This window comes from Notolepis coatsorum (genome assembly GCF_963971535.1).
Source record: "Notolepis coatsorum genome assembly, chromosome: 3".
Taxonomy (NCBI): Eukaryota; Metazoa; Chordata; class Actinopteri; order Aulopiformes; family Paralepididae; genus Notolepis; species Notolepis coatsorum.
This window is the reverse complement of record NC_140167.1, coordinates 84,415,361-84,430,943: the sequence shown is the minus strand read 5'-3', so window position 1 is coordinate 84,430,943 and position 15,583 is coordinate 84,415,361. Positions and strand designations below refer to the sequence as shown.

The following is a 15,583-nucleotide window of genomic DNA, read 5'->3' as shown; positions in this document are numbered from 1 at the left end:
GAGGGAACGATATGACTTCAGCTAATCAGAATACAGAGTGTGTGTACAGTACGGCTAGACAGATATATCAGTCAGAATATAGTGTGTGTACAGTACAGCTAGACAGATATATCAGTCAGAATATAGTGTGTGTACAGTACGGCTAGACAGATATATCAGTCAGAATAGTGTACAGTACAGTATGGCTAGACAGATATATCAGTCTGAGTCTCAATAGAGTGTGTGTATAGTATGGCAGTGAGGAAGAGAGAAGTTGGGGTGAGTTATAGTTTAGCAGTGAGGGAGAGAGTGGTTGGGGTGAGTTATGGCTCAGCAGTGAGGGAGAGAGAGGTTGGGGTGAGGTATGGTTCAGCAGTGAGGGAGAGAGAGGTTGGGGTGAGTTATGGCTCAGCAGTGAGGGAGAGAGAGGTTGGGGTGAGTTATAGTTTAGCAGTGAGGGAGAGAGAGGTTGGGGTGAGGTATGGTTCAGCAGTGAGGAAGAGAGAGGTTGGGGTGAGGTATGGTTCAGCAGTGAGGGAGAGAGAGGTTGGGGTGAGTTATGGTTCAGCAGTGAGAGAGAGAGGTTGGGGTGAGGTATGGTTCAGCAGTGAGGGAGAGAGAGGTTGGGGTGAGGTATGGTTCAGCAGTGAGGGAGAGAGAGGTTGGGGTGAGGTATGGTTCAGCAGTGAGGGAGAGAGAGGTTGGGGTGAGGTATGGTTCAGCAGTGAGGGAGAGAGAGGTTGGGGTGAGGTATGGTTTAGCAGTGAGGGAGAGAGAGGTTGGGGTGATTTATGGTTCAGCAGTGAGGGAGAGAGAGGTTGGGGTGAGGTATGGTTCAGCAGTGAGGGAGAGAGAGGTTGGGGTGAGGTATGGTTTAGCAGTGAGGGAGAGAGAGGTTGGGGTGATTTATGGTTCAGCAGTGAGGGAGAGAGAGGTTGGGGTGAGTTATAGTTTAGCAGTGAGGGAGAGAGAGGTTGGGGTGAGGTATGGTTCAGCAGTGAGGAAGAGAGAGGTTGGGGTGAGGTATGGTTCAGCAGTGAGGGAGAGAGGTTGGGGTGATTTATGGTTCAGCAGTGAGGAAGAGAGAGGTTGGGGTGAGGTATGGTTCAGCAGTGAGGAAGAGAGAGGTTGGGGTGAGGTATGGTTTAGCAGTGAGGGAGAGAGAGGTTGGGGTGATTTATGGTTCAGCAGTGAGGGAGAGAGAGGTTGGGGTGAGTTATAGTTTAGCAGTGAGGGAGAGAGAGGTTGGGGTGAGGTATGGTTCAGCAGTGAGGAAGAGAGAGGTTGGGGTGAGGTATGGTTCAGCAGTGAGGGAGAGAGAGGTTGGGGTGAGTTATGGTTCAGCAGTGAGAGAGAGAGGTTGGGGTGAGGTATGGTTCAGCAGTGAGGGAGAGAGAGGTTGGGGTGAGGTATGGTTCAGCAGTGAGGGAGAGAGAGGTTGGGGTGAGGTATGGTTCAGCAGTGAGGGAGAGAGAGGTTGGGGTGAGGTATGGTTCAGCAGTGAGGGAGAGAGAGGTTGGGGTGAGGTATGGTTTAGCAGTGAGGGAGAGAGAGGTTGGGGTGATTTATGGTTCAGCAGTGAGGGAGAGAGAGGTTGGGGTGAGGTATGGTTCAGCAGTGAGGGAGAGAGAGGTTGGGGTGAGGTATGGTTCAGCAGTGAGGGAGAGAGAGGTTGGGGTGATTTATGGTTCAGCAGTGAGGGAGAGAGAGGTTGGGGTGAGGTATGGTTTAGCAGTGAGGGAGAGAGAGGTTGGGGTGAGGTATGGTTTAGCAGTGAGGGAGAGAGAGGTTGGGGTGAGGTATGGTTTAGCAGTGAGGGAGAGAGAGGTTGGGGTGAGGTATGGTTTAGCAGTGAGGGAGAGAGAGGTTGGGGTGATTTATGGTTCAGCAGTGAGGGAGAGAGAGGTTGGGGTGAGGTATGGTTCAGCAGTGAGGGAGAGAGAGCGGTCTATTGAACCACCTGCATGGTTTCTGGGGCAGAGCCTGGACTGGTGCCCCAGGGGGCGCTCTTACACCCCATGGTGTGCACCCAGGAGTTGGAGCGGTCTAGACCCTATTGGGTCAGAGGTCAGAGGGCAGGCAGGGGAGCAAGCACAGGAGCACAAGAGACACAAAGGCAGTAGGGAAGGAACAACAGGTTAGAAAGGTCAAGAGGTCAGAGGTCAGAAGGACTGAAAACATCCCAGGGCCCAAAGAGGTTAAAGATCAAACGTCTTCTGTTATTCAAGATGCAAATTACTTTTCATCATAACTAGAGATGCCCGATATTATCGGCCTACCGATATTGGCATTAGAATGTAATAGCGGAAATGATTGGTATCGGTTTTTTTAATGACACAACTTTTACACAACATGCACATTTTATACATCAAACTACTTCTCCTCTTTGACTTGTATTGTCAAAAGTATGCATAATGTTGTGTTAATTCCACGACAAGAGATATGTGATGTTAGTTTCCTGAAATTATTGATTTTTGGGGGGGGAACCTGCATATATCGGTATCGGAAAATTAAGAGTTGGACAATATCGGTATATCGGTGAAAAAACCAATATCGAACATCCCTAATCATAACACAAGAACAGTTGATTTTTTTAGACACAGCAAGATGAAAACAGGCAGATTTATCACAGATGTATCTCTCACTGGCAAGAGAGATGAGACAAGAGAAGACAGATGTAGTTTAGTTTAGTGTGAGCAGTAGAGACAGCATTCATCAAACAATAGGGAGCAGGATCCATCACAGGTCTCTCCCTAAACACTGGTATAGGGGTGACAACACGCCAGCGCCACCTTGTGTTTGAAAAAAATACTTACCATTTATTATGCAGTGAAAGCTTGGGGCCAGCTTAGACGCATAAATGTCTAATATGTGATTGCTCTGTCCTCTGCTCCTGTGTGTGTGTGTGTGTGTGTGTGTGTGTGTGTGTGTGTGTGTGTGTGTGCGCGCGCGTGCGTGTGTGTGCGTGCTTTCATGTTCAACGTTACACTATTGTGCAACCTTATACACTGTACTTAAATAAATAATTACCGTTGTGTTTGCTATTTTATTGAAATTATGTATTTAACCTCTTCCACCCGGAGCCTATTTTCTGAAAATCCGCCTAAAATATATACCTAGGTAAATGGAATATTGCTCCACTTCTACAAGGTCCATTTACATATTCTTGGTATCTAGGGACATCTACGGACCTCAGGGAATGTATTCACAGTGTCAGAAATATTGTGTCTATTACTAGGCTTGCTTAAATTGTGATGAAACAATTTTGACAGTGAATAACACCATGCTAATAATGACCAAACATCTCGTTCAGTACCTTCTTGAGATCACGTGTACAAAAAATCTAAGGAAATGAATAAAGGGAAGATGATTAAACAGAAGGTTCTGTAGATACAGTACTGAATTCTCCCATCCGGACCAATGCAATTTGAAATATTATTATAGAATAATAGAATAGGAGGCTTATAAATTACCTAATTATAGCCAATTCGCACATTTATATATATATATATATATACATATATTATCTTTCAAATACCCGAGTTCAATTTGGATTTAGTATCACCAGGCGTGCATAAGAACAGATAATGAAATCTACTGTAATCTACTGTACTTTTTAATTTTCCCCACAGTGCAACTGTTTTGAAACTAATTTCAGATCTAATTGTTCCTACATGTTAACAATAGGGAAGAGAAACTTGAAAGCCTTTCAATATTCGTCAAAAACATTACCTTTTGTGGCTTATTATCCTGAATATTAACAGTTATTGAAATAATTCATACAGAACTCTGAACCTTGAACCCCATAAAATCTTCCAGGAAGTGTAGTTTTAAAAACGTTCAACGCAGAACCATATCTGTGGAACTCTGCTACAAAATGGCCGCAAAAACACTACAATTCCCATGGTTCAAAATATCCAAAATGGTCGCCCTCGCGGATAGAATTGGTCAAATCGAAAAGTTAAATCTATCTAATGACACTTTTAACCTATTGCTAAACTAACGTATTGATGATAATATACATTCTACATGCTGTTGTGACATGTTCATGATGTTAATATACTTGAATACGTTTGAAATTAAAATCTCAACTTTTATACAACACTCTGAAAAATATTGATTTATGACCAGATGTAATTTGCGGTCCGCCGATGGACCGCACAGGGGGAACAGGTTCCAGGAAATTACAGCAAATATCTTTCTTTATTGCAATTGTTTTTGCTCTGGTCTCTATATTTCTGTTCCTCTATATTTCTGTGTCTCTATATTTCAGTCTCATGGCCAGTACAGAGAGACTCAAAAGGAGCTTCTATCCCCAGGCCATCAGGATGCTCAATGAACAATAACACTATGTAACAAACCATCAAATACACTCACAGCACACACATCCACACGTACACACTCACTTTAAATAAACAACTCATAGTAGCACCCACTTTAGACACTTTAACACACTTTATATTTACTGGTAAAGAGATTTGCACTACAACTCATACCTCATTGCACCTTACCCTAAGTTGTACCTCATCCCATTTCTGCATTGTACTGTATATTGTATTGTAACTAGGGATGTCCCAATCAAATTTTTTTGCTCCCGATCCGATCTCGATCATGTGATTTTGAGTATCTACCGATACCAATCTTTCCCGATCCGAGAAAAAAATAATAATATATATTTTTAATTTTTAATTTTTTTATCCCAATTTCTCACATTACATTCACCCTGAATGTTGACGTTATCCAGGTGAAAAGTTAACTTCATTCAAGCGAGGCATTGCAATCCTTGACATAAATCATTTGATGTATAATTAAATCAAAGGAAATGCGTTTGGGTCTGAGTGTGGCTGGTCTGCTGTTCTGCAGCTGGATACTATTGGTTTGTTTTGGCAAAATTATTCTGCTCTGTGTGACAATAAATAAATTAATGATGATATGCAATTTAAAACCAAAACTAAGGCCTCAGTATGAGTTTAAGACGTGAACATGGTCATGTTTGTTGAGTAAAAAAAAGAAAAAGAAAAAATCCAGATTTGTATTTTTATTTAAATTTTTTTTGACGATCCCGATCTTAGGAAAATCACGTAGTCGGCCCCGATCCCAATCACGTGATCGGATCGGGACATCCCTAATTGTAACTCAGTTACAATTTTTTTTGTATATATATTGAACACTTTTGTTTACGTACTTGTGACTTTCTATTTTATACTTTATCTATTTTTTATCTAGCACACTCTCTAGAGCAAAACAGAAAAAAGCATTTCATATAAAAGTATTCTGTATTTTTGTATGACAACTAATACTTTTTTTTTAAGAAACTTGAAACTTGAACTTGAAACTTGTTCCTCTATATGTCTGTGTCTCTATATTTCTGTGTCTCTATATTTCTGTGTCTGTATATTTCTGTTCCTCTATATCTATGGCCCTATATATTTCTGATTGATGTTGCAAATAACTATCAACAAAGGCATCTTTCCCTTGTAATTATATCAACATGCTATCCATAAAGATTCAGCCCCAGAATCTCATGGAGGCTGAAGTTAACGCTGCCTGAACATGTGAAGGCTTAAGGCCCTCCCATAGTCGAGCAGACTGTACACAGAGCAGACTCCGCGGAGGTCCGCGCGGCTCTTTGAGCCTTCATAGTCGAGCGGACCTCCGCGGACCAATTTCCTACATGTCACGCGCCAGTTTACACAATTGTCCCCAGGCTGTTCAACTTCTGTCATGTCGTCGTCATCCGATGTCAAAATAAAGAGTATGTTATCTCCGTTTCCAATATTTCGATAATAAAACGGCCAGTTTTACGCACTTGAATAACAGGTATATAGGCAGCGAGATGCAATGTACCGTATAGGCTTGAGGTGGACAGCGCTGGTGCTGAAATGACAAACACCATTGCATGAAATAAAAGCACCAGTTTTATTTCAAAATATTGGAAACGGAGATAACATTCTAGCAGCGTTTTGTGTGACACCAAGTCAGCGGCGCGGATGTCCGCGCGTCAGAATATAGTAGCTTCGCACCTGTGGGTCTGCTGTCCGCTGAGATCAAAGCTCAAAGAGCCGCGCTGACCTCCGCGGAGTCTGCTCTGTGTACAGTCTGCTCGACTATGGGAGGGCCTTTATGCTGTGTACATGCTGTGTGTGTGTGTGTGTGTGTGCGTGCGTGTGTGCGTGTGTGTGTGTGTGTGCGTGTGTGTGTGTGTGTTCCAGGTCAGTGTTAGAGGGTTTAGGATGATAAGATGTCCTAACTGCTGTTTGCCTGTTAGCTAAAGGGTTACCAGTAGGATATCCATGTCACTCAGTTGGATCACTATGTACACTGACCCCAGATCTGTGCATTAAACACAGTGAGTGGCACAGAGGTCTTATTTTCAGCAGCCGGTGGGTGGTCTTATCATGTTTCAGCAGCCGGTGGGTGGTCTTATCATGTTTCAGAAGCCGGTGGGTGGTCTTATCATGTTTCAGAAGCCGGTGGGTGGTCTTATCATGTTTCAGCAGCCGGTGGGTGGTCTTATCATGTTTCAGAAGCATGTGGGTGGTCTTATCATGTTTCAGCAGCCGGTGGGTGGTCTTATCATGTTTCAGCAGCCGGTGGGTGGTCTTATCATGTTTCAGCAGCCGGTGGGTGGTCTTATCATGTTTCAGCAGCCGGTGGGTGGTCTTATGTTTCAGCAGCCGGTGGGTGGTCTTATCATGTTTCAGCAGCCGGTGGGTGGTCTTATCATGTTTCAGAAGCCTGTGGGTGGTCCTACCTTGCTGCCGATGATGGCGCGGACCTCGTCGTCGGGGGAGGTGGGCGTGCCGCTGATGTCTGGGTTGCTGTTGCTGAGGCTGCGGGAGCGGTGGAGGTTCAGGCTGGCAGGTCTGACGGCGGAGCGAGCCATGGTGGCGTAGTGGACCGAGCCCCCGAGACCCGCTGAGAGGAGCAGGGAGAACAAGGAATGGCTACAATTACCTACGTGGTAATATGCTGAGAGAAAGATTTTTCCCATCCTCAGAATGGATCTAATATAACGGCTTTTACAATATTCAGATCAGTTCCATTTGATTATTCTTTATTTAAACCTGGTACACATTGAGGAATATAGCTCAATTTCAGTGGTGCTCCTTAGGACTACTTTACTCTTAAGTCTCCTAACATAGTATCAGTACCTGGAAGTCTCCTAACATAGTATCAGTACCTGGAAGTCTCCTAACATAGTATCAGTACCTGGAAGTCTCCTAACATAGTATCAGTACCTGGAAGTCTCCTAACATAGTATCAGTACCTGGAAGTCTCCTAACATAGTATCAGTACCTGGAAGTCTCCTAACATAGTATCAGTACCTGGAAGTCTCTTAACATCGTATTTGTTATGCTCCGCTAGAAACAAAACGAGAGGTGTCGCTATAGTGACAAGACATAATTTAGATATCAGGGTGATGGATGTGTGGGCTGATACAGAGGGGAGGATAACAATGGCAAAAGTTGAATACTCTCAGAGAAAAATCACACTAATGCTCCTAACACATTTGATGCAGATTTTTATAAAACAATCACTGGGATAATGTTCTGGGATAAATCTCACTCCACAAACAGATATGCACATAGATTTTAGAGTGGTTATTGCACCCGGTTGCTGAAGTTTCTGTTTCCCTCTAAGATTATATTTCCGGGTTCCTACCCGCTCAGTGAACCGCTATTGGATGGGGGCTGGAAGAGAGTTATGTTATAACATAGTATCAGTACCTGGAGAGGGTGAGTTGGGCTCAGTGTTGAACACATAGTGTATGTAGGAGGTACCTGGAGAGGGTGAGTTGAGTCTGAACACATAGGGCTAGATCCACAAAGAATGGATTGCATGGTGCTAGTTGCACCCTTACTTACAATTCATTATGAATTGAAAATGGGGGACCCTGATGTAAACAAGACGAAAGTCTTTCTCTGGTCTGCATCCCCTTAACAATTGTGTGTATTGAGCCGTACTGTATTGTACCCATTCTGCAATCTGTTAATAACATTTTCAATCAATCAATCACCTGTGCAGGGTTTGCACGTGGATTCTGCTCCGTCTTTGCGAGCTATCCACTAAGGACATTGCACGGATGAGACACCAGCGCAGACACACCCAATATGTGATGACGACCAACCACCTCAAACTGAACCTAAGCAAAACAGAATTGCTCCACCTGCCGGCCAAATCCTCCCCCCTGACCGACCTTTCCATCACAGTCGAGAATGCAGCTGTGACCGCGTCCCCGACCGCCAAGAACCTTGGTGTTGTCCTCGACGACCAGTTGAACTTCTCTGCTCACATCGCAGCGACAACCAGAACCTGCCGATTCCTCCTGAGCAACGTCAGAAGGATCCGCCCCTTCCTGACAAAAGAAGCCACCCAACTCCTCGTCCAATCAACAGTCATCTCCCGCCTCGACTACTGCAACGCACTGCTCGCTGGCCTCCCGGCCACTGCCACTAAGCCTCTTCAACTCATTCAGAACGCAGCGGCCCGCCTGATCTCAAACCTACTGAAGTCGGCCCATGTCACCCCACTTCTTAGGGACCTGCACTGGCTCCCCATTGCTGCACGAATCCGCTTCAAGGCCCTCGACCTAGCATACCGTGCGGCAAAGGGAACCGCTCCCGCCTACCTCCGGTCAATGGTCTCTAACTACACACCCTCAAGACCCCTACGCTCTGCATCTTCTGTCCGCCTCAGACCTACTCCTATCCGAGCTCCGGGAGGGTCATCAAGGAGAACCTGCCTTTTCTCAGTCCTTGCCCCACAATGGTGGAATGAACTACCCACCCCAGTTAGGACAGCCGAAACACGTCCAATCTTTCGCCGTCGACTAAAGACGCACTTCTTCAACCATTATCTGAATTAAAAAAAGAAAATAAATATCTAACCCTAACTAACCGTACTGTCATGCACTTGTCCTAATAAACTAACCTACACTGTAGCACTCAACACTTTGATGAACAGTGTTGCTCAGCTGATAGAGTTGTGCCCTTCCTGATGGCTTGTCGTACAGAACTTGTAAGTCGCTTTGGATAAAAGCGTCAGCTAAATGACTAAATGTAAATGTAAATGTAAATATGTGTGGCTCGCGGAGCAGTCTGCACTCCTGACAGCGCTGTTGGCAGATATGTGTGTGTGTGTGTGAGAGAGGGAGAGAGAGACACGAAGGTGGTGTTTTTTATAGTGGTGAGTGTCTATGTATTGTGACTGTATGTTTGTCTTTTAACCACTGCACAAATGAAGTTCCGAAAGGAAAATAAAGTAATTTGAAGTTGAACAATGGAAGCGATACAATTCTGTCGGTCGCCTCGCTTAAAAAGTCGGTCGCCTGCCAGATTTTGTTGATTGAGGTTTTGTTGGAACAGCAGAAAATAGATCTTATGAACAGTATATAATTTGTTCGAGAAATATAAAGCCACATGCCTTTGCAACGTGGCGTGATTTGCTCCAAGTCTGGCAGTGAACACTATTAGACAAATACGGCTAAGCACTAAACCAGGTAATTTCAAATGCTTGGTTCTGAGAGTAGCAATACAGTAAACATTTATTTCTGATAGGCATGCTGATCAGCAGTAATGCAACGTCATGGTTATTATTATTATGAAGTTATTATTATTTATTATTAAATGAATAATAACTCCTCCTTCACTAGAATATAATATAATTATGAAATCAAATATAGGCCAGGGCTTTACAGAGATTGAATACAATTAAATGGGATATATTAGTATTCAGTTCATTTCGTATTATTTCGTTTACTTCGTAATGTATAGAGCTTGCTTAATTTGTATTTTCATGACACATTGCGTCCTGTGTTTTTGTCACTATCTTTTGTCATTGCATGTTTGTAATGTCCTATTCCAATTACATTCGTCACATATAATTGTACTATATTCGATTGTGCTATATTTAATTTGGTTTATATCCCATTTAATTGTATATAAATCTCTTTATTAAGTTGTAAAGCCCTGGCCTATATTTGATTTTATAATTATCTTATATTCTAGTGAAGGAGAGGAGTTATTAATTTAATAATAATAATAATAATAATAATAATAATAATAATAATAATAATAATAATAATAATAATAATAATAATAATAATAATAATAATAATAATAATAATAATAATAATAATAATAATCATGACGTTGCATTACTGCTGATCAGCACGCCTATCAGAAATAAATGTTTACTGTATTGATAATCTCAGAACCAAGCATTTGAAATTACCTGGTTTAGTGCTTAGCCTTATTTTTTTTCTAATAGTGTTCACTGTCAGACTTGGAGCAAATCACGCCACGTTGCGAAGGCTATCTCGGCATGTGGCTTTATATTTCTCGAACAAATTATATACGGTTCATAAGATCTATTTTCTGCTGTTCCAACGAAACATCAATCAACAAAATCTGTCCATAGATGCTGGCTGTACAGGATGAAATGTATAGGATTGATTGAGCTGGCAACCAGTGTCTTTCGGTCTCACTCTCAATTAAATAAAAACGGAAATATTATTTCACGGGCACGCCTGGCATTATGATGCCTGCGTCTGGCAACAACGCTGGCATGATGCCTCTTTATAGCGCTTAGGGATCTGTGCTTATTTACCACCACGTCTGTGAAGACGGCAGGTGCGTTGCGTTAACTGGTCGGTGCAATTGGTGGCGGCGTTGTGGATATCGAACAGATTCCGACGAAGCCATTTACATAGAAAGGGGACATGTTCCGCCCATATTACCTAATTTAAATACGCGCCAATTGCACCGGATGCAATGCTGACGGAACGTTTAATTTGTATTTTGTGTCTATGCCTCATTTCTGTCTCATCTTTCCACTTCCTGATATCTGCCAACAGCCTGTCAGAGTACATATGTCTAAACTGAACACTGTGACCTCATTTTTTTTACTTCTAATTTTACTATGTTATTTTATTTCATACTTATCTTGTCTTGCACAGTCTCTGGAGCGCAACAGTAAGAAGCATTTTGTATAAAAGTATTCTGTACTTCTGTATGACAACTATTAAAGAAACTTGAACTTGAACTTGAGTGCAGACTGCTCCGCGAGCCAAATGCACAGGGGAAAACTACACACATAATGTCTGCGCTGGTATCTCATTCCGCAGTGTCCTTTAGTGGATAGCTCGCAAAGACGGAGCAGAATCCGAGTGCAAACCCCGCGCAGGTAAGGGTGCAATTCCCACCGCGCAATCCATTCTTAGTGGATCCCGCCCATAGTGTATGTAAGAGGTACCTGGAGAGGGTGAGTTGGGCTCAGTGTTGCGGGCGCGTTCACACCTACCCTGTTTGGTCCGTAAAGTGAACCATGGTCCCTTTAAATCAATAGTCCATTTCGCTTGGAGAGGTGTGAACACAAACCAAACTATTGTGAGGACCAAACAACCGAACCATGGTCCTTAAAAGTTGGGACTCGGTCCGTTTTCAAAGTGGAGCATGGTGCGTTTTGCTGTTGGTGTGAACGCAATCGAACTGTAGTACCTAATCTAGGAAGCAAAGTAGCCCACAGTGCATTGCAGTGTGCGCGCCGTAGTCAGACTCGCGCCGCACGCGTAATGACTCACTCTCTCTCTCTCGCTCTCTCGCTCGCTGTCTCTCGCTCTCAACTCAACTACAAATTAGGTTAGCTCGAAAAAGGGCAGTGTGAACGCAAACCAAAATCAAACAATGTATCATTCTCACATTTGGTCCACCAGAAAGGTCCGGACTATCCGTGGACTTTCAGATGTGAACACGGCCATAGTGTACTGTATGTAGGAGGTACCTGGAGAGGGGGAGTTGGGCTCAGTGTTGGGCAGCCGGAACACATAGTGTATGTAGGAGGTACCTGGAGAGGGGGAGTTGGGCTCAGTGTTGGGCAGCCTGAACACATAGTGTATGTAGGAGGTACCTGGAGAGGGGGAGTTGGGCTCAGTGTTGGGCAGCCGGAACACATAGTGTATGTAGGAGGTACCTGGAGAGGGGGAGTTGGGCTCAGTGTTGGGCAGCCGGAACACATAGTGTATGTAGGAGGTACCTGGAGAGGGGGAGTTGGGCTCAGTGTTGGGCAGCCGGAACACATAGTGTATGTAGGAGGTACCTGGAGAGGGGGAGTTGGGCTCAGTGTTGGGCAGCCGGAACACATAGTGTATGTAGGAGGTACCTGGAGAGGGGGAGTTGGGCTCAGTGTTGGGCAGCCTGAACACATAGTGTATGTAGGAGGTACCTGGAGAGGGGGAGTTGGGCTCAGTGTTGGGCAGCCGGAACACATAGTGTATGTAGGAGGTACCTGGAGAGGGGGAGTTGGGCTCAGTGTTGGGCAGCCGGAACACATAGTGTATGTAGGAGGTACCTGGAGAGGGGGAGTTGGGCTCAGTGTTGGGCAGCCGGAACACATAGTGTATGTAGGAGGTACCTGGAGAGGGGGAGTTGGGCTCAGTGTTGGGCAGCCGGAACACATAGTGTATGTAGGAGGTACCTGGAGAGGGGGAGTTGGGCTCAGTGTTGGGCAGCCGGAACACATAGTGTATGTAGGAGGTACCCGGAGAGGGGGAGTTGGGCTCAGTGTTGGGCAGCCGGAACACATAGTGTATGTAGGAGGTACCTGGAGAGGGGGAGTTGGGCTCAGTGTTGGGCAGCCGGAACACATAGTGTATGTAGGAGGTACCTGGAGAGGGGGAGTTGGGCTCAGTGTTGGGCAGCCGGAACACATAGTGCAGGGGTGGCCAACCCGCGGCTCGCGAGCCGCATGCGGCTCTTTGCCCGTCAATGTGCGGCTCTTCCACCCATAAAAAAAATTACATTTCTTTTTTTTTTTTTTTTACTTTTTTTTTTTATGTCACTCATTCCATAAGGACGTAGAATAAACATTTAATATTTTTTTTTAAATGGTCCATTTGCATGTTCTTGGTATCTGAATCTAGGGACATATATGGATCAGTGTCAGAAATAGTGTGTCTGTTACTAGGCTTGAGAAAATTGTAATGAACCAAAGGAGAATATCAATTCTATTTAAAAAATTTTTTATCTTTGACTGTGAATAACACCATGCTAAAATTCACCAGACCTGAAAAATCTAAGCAAATGAATAAAGGGAAGATGATTAAACAGAAGGTTTTGTAGATACAGTACTGAATTCTGCCATCTTTTTTATAATGTAAATTTCTCCACCATTTTTCATCATATTGCAACACAGTTTTTTGCAAGACGTTCACAGAAAGGTAGAGAAACTAACTGTGTTCTGTTTTATGGCAATAACGTTCAGGTTTGTGGGAGATAATCCGAAAAAATAAGAGAAATAAAAAAGTTAATCCAGAAGTCAGATGATTGACAGGGGCTGGTGTGAGCTGGGTAGGGTAGTTTTTCGAAATTTGAAAGCCCTGAGTCTCTTCCTTCAAAAGACTACACTCACTTTTGGCTGTGCCACTTCCTCCTGTCAATATGCGTCGGTTTCTGACTCAATGCCCTGAGATTTCTATAATCTTATATTTCACTAATAACAGTTAAAATAATTGGTAAACAAACGTAATGCTGAAAATATACACTTTTACTGTATATCTCGGGCTTAAGAGGTTAACCCTGTGAGGCCCAAATTAAAAAGAAATTAGCAACTTCAGAGGCCAGAGGGTGGGACATATAAACACATTTACTATAAAATAGCATTGTGAGGCTGAACAACAGGACCAATTGACTATACATGTGCTTAAAGGGGAACTATCTTATAAATGGCCTTTTTCAGTGTTTACCATTGTTTCTTAGCTATGTGGACTTATATTAATAGGATATATGTCTCTAATTCTCATATTGGCGCATTCTTCCAATTCTCCTCTCACAATATTCACCCTCACTGAACTGAGTCATCTGAAAATGTGCATATCTGTGATGTCAGAGATTTCTCAGCTGCATAATAATGTGGCAGTTGATGTGGCAGTTGGCACCAGGCCACACAGTGGTTGGCGCCCAGCCTCAAAAACGGCTTAAGATCTTGAGGTAGAAAAATGCGGTTTTTAGTACTTGATTAGAAATACAAAACAATGCATTTTTTTTTGAAAAAAACCTAGGTGTTCCATAGACTCACAGGAATTGTGTAAAAGTGCCCAAATAGTGAAAGAAATAGTAAAATAGTTCCCCTTTAACATTTTTTAAATAAACATTATTTTTTTAAATGGCTAAAAGTGATTTTGTAATTTTGCAACCGTGGGTCTCACAGGGTACTTTTAACCCTGTGAGGCCCAAATAAAAAAGACATTAGCAACTTCAGAGGCCAGAGGGTGAGACCTATAAACACATGAAGGGTGCCGTGACTGAAAAAAAAGGTTGAGAAACGCTGGTATATGGTGTGGCTCTTTGTGGTACCACAGTCATTTTTGTGGCTCTTAGTCTCTGACTGGTTGGCCACCCCTGACATAGTGTATGTAGGAGGTACCTGGAGAGGGGGAGTTGGGCTCAGTGTTGGGCAGCCGGAACACATAGTGTATGTAGGAGGTACCTGGAGAGGGGGAGTTGGGCTCAGTGTTGGGCAGCCGGAACACATAGTGTATGTAGGAGGTACCTGGAGAGGGGGAGTTGGGCTCAGTGTTGGGCAGCCTGAACACATAGTGTATGTAGGAGGTACCTGGAGAGGGGGAGTTGGGCTCAGTGTTGGGCAGCCGGAACACATAGTGTATGTAGGAGGTACCTGAAGAGGGGGAGTTGGGCTCAGTGTTGGGCAGCCGGAACACATAGTGTATGTAGGAGGTACCTGGAGAGGGGGAGTTGGGCTCAGTGTTGGGCAGCCGGAACACATAGTGTATGTAGGAGGTACCTGGAGAGGGGGAGTTGGGCTCAGTGTTGGGCAGCCGGAACACATAGTGTATGTAGGAGGTACCTGGAGAGGGGGAGTTGGGCTCAGTGTTGGGCAGCCGGAACACATAGTGTATGTAGGAGGTACCTGGAGAGGGGGAGTTGGGCTCAGTGTTGGGCAGCCGGAACACATAGTGTATGTAGGAGGTACCTGGAGAGGGGGAGTTGGGCTCAGTGTTGGGCAGCCGGAACACATAGTGTATGTAGGAGGTACCTGGAGAGGGGGAGTTGGGCTCAGTGTTGGGCAGCCGGAACACATAGTGTATGTAGGAGGTACCTGGAGAGGGGGAGTTGGGCTCAGTGTTGGGCAGCCGGAACACATAGTGTATGTAGGAGGTACCTGGAGAGGGGGAGTTGGGCTCAGTGTTGGGCAGCCGGAACACGTAGTGTATGTAGGAGGCCAGGAGGCTGCTGCGTCCATGCAGGTCCTGACTGGTGTCCAGGTACTTGTGGAGACGGTTCACCAGAGACGCCATCACCTCGAAGGACGCCTGGCCCAGGTTCACTACACACACACACACGCACACAGAGGGAGACATATACAAACACACACACACAGGCAGACACACACACACAGCTAAGGGTCAGTAACATTGTTCGTCAAACAGTGTCGCACTTGAGTGCTGCAGTCTTTTTTTTTTTTTTTTAAATACACAGTTTTTCTTTATTTTCCCTTTTCAACATGAAACAAGACAACACAATACAATAACAATACTAATAAACAAGACATCACAGGACAGGAGTGCTGCAGTCTGAGTACATAG

At 44.3% G+C, this 15,583-nt stretch overlaps 1 protein-coding gene across 4 annotated transcripts in view; it reads right to left on the bottom strand.

The window, feature by feature from the left end:
- The window catches only part of dock7 (dedicator of cytokinesis 7), a 303,680-nt gene that overhangs the window by 142,542 nt on the left and 145,555 nt on the right, over positions 1-15,583 (bottom strand). For all 4 annotated transcript variants that reach the window (XM_084309449.1, XM_084309450.1, XM_084309451.1 and 1 more), the window contains exons 21-22: positions 15,160-15,324; positions 6,734-6,897 (exon numbers count right to left, since the gene is read on the bottom strand). In XM_084309449.1, coding sequence (XP_084165575.1) covers positions 6,734-6,897; positions 15,160-15,324 — 329 coding nt within the window. The remainder of the gene's footprint in view (positions 1-6,733; positions 6,898-15,159; positions 15,325-15,583) is intronic.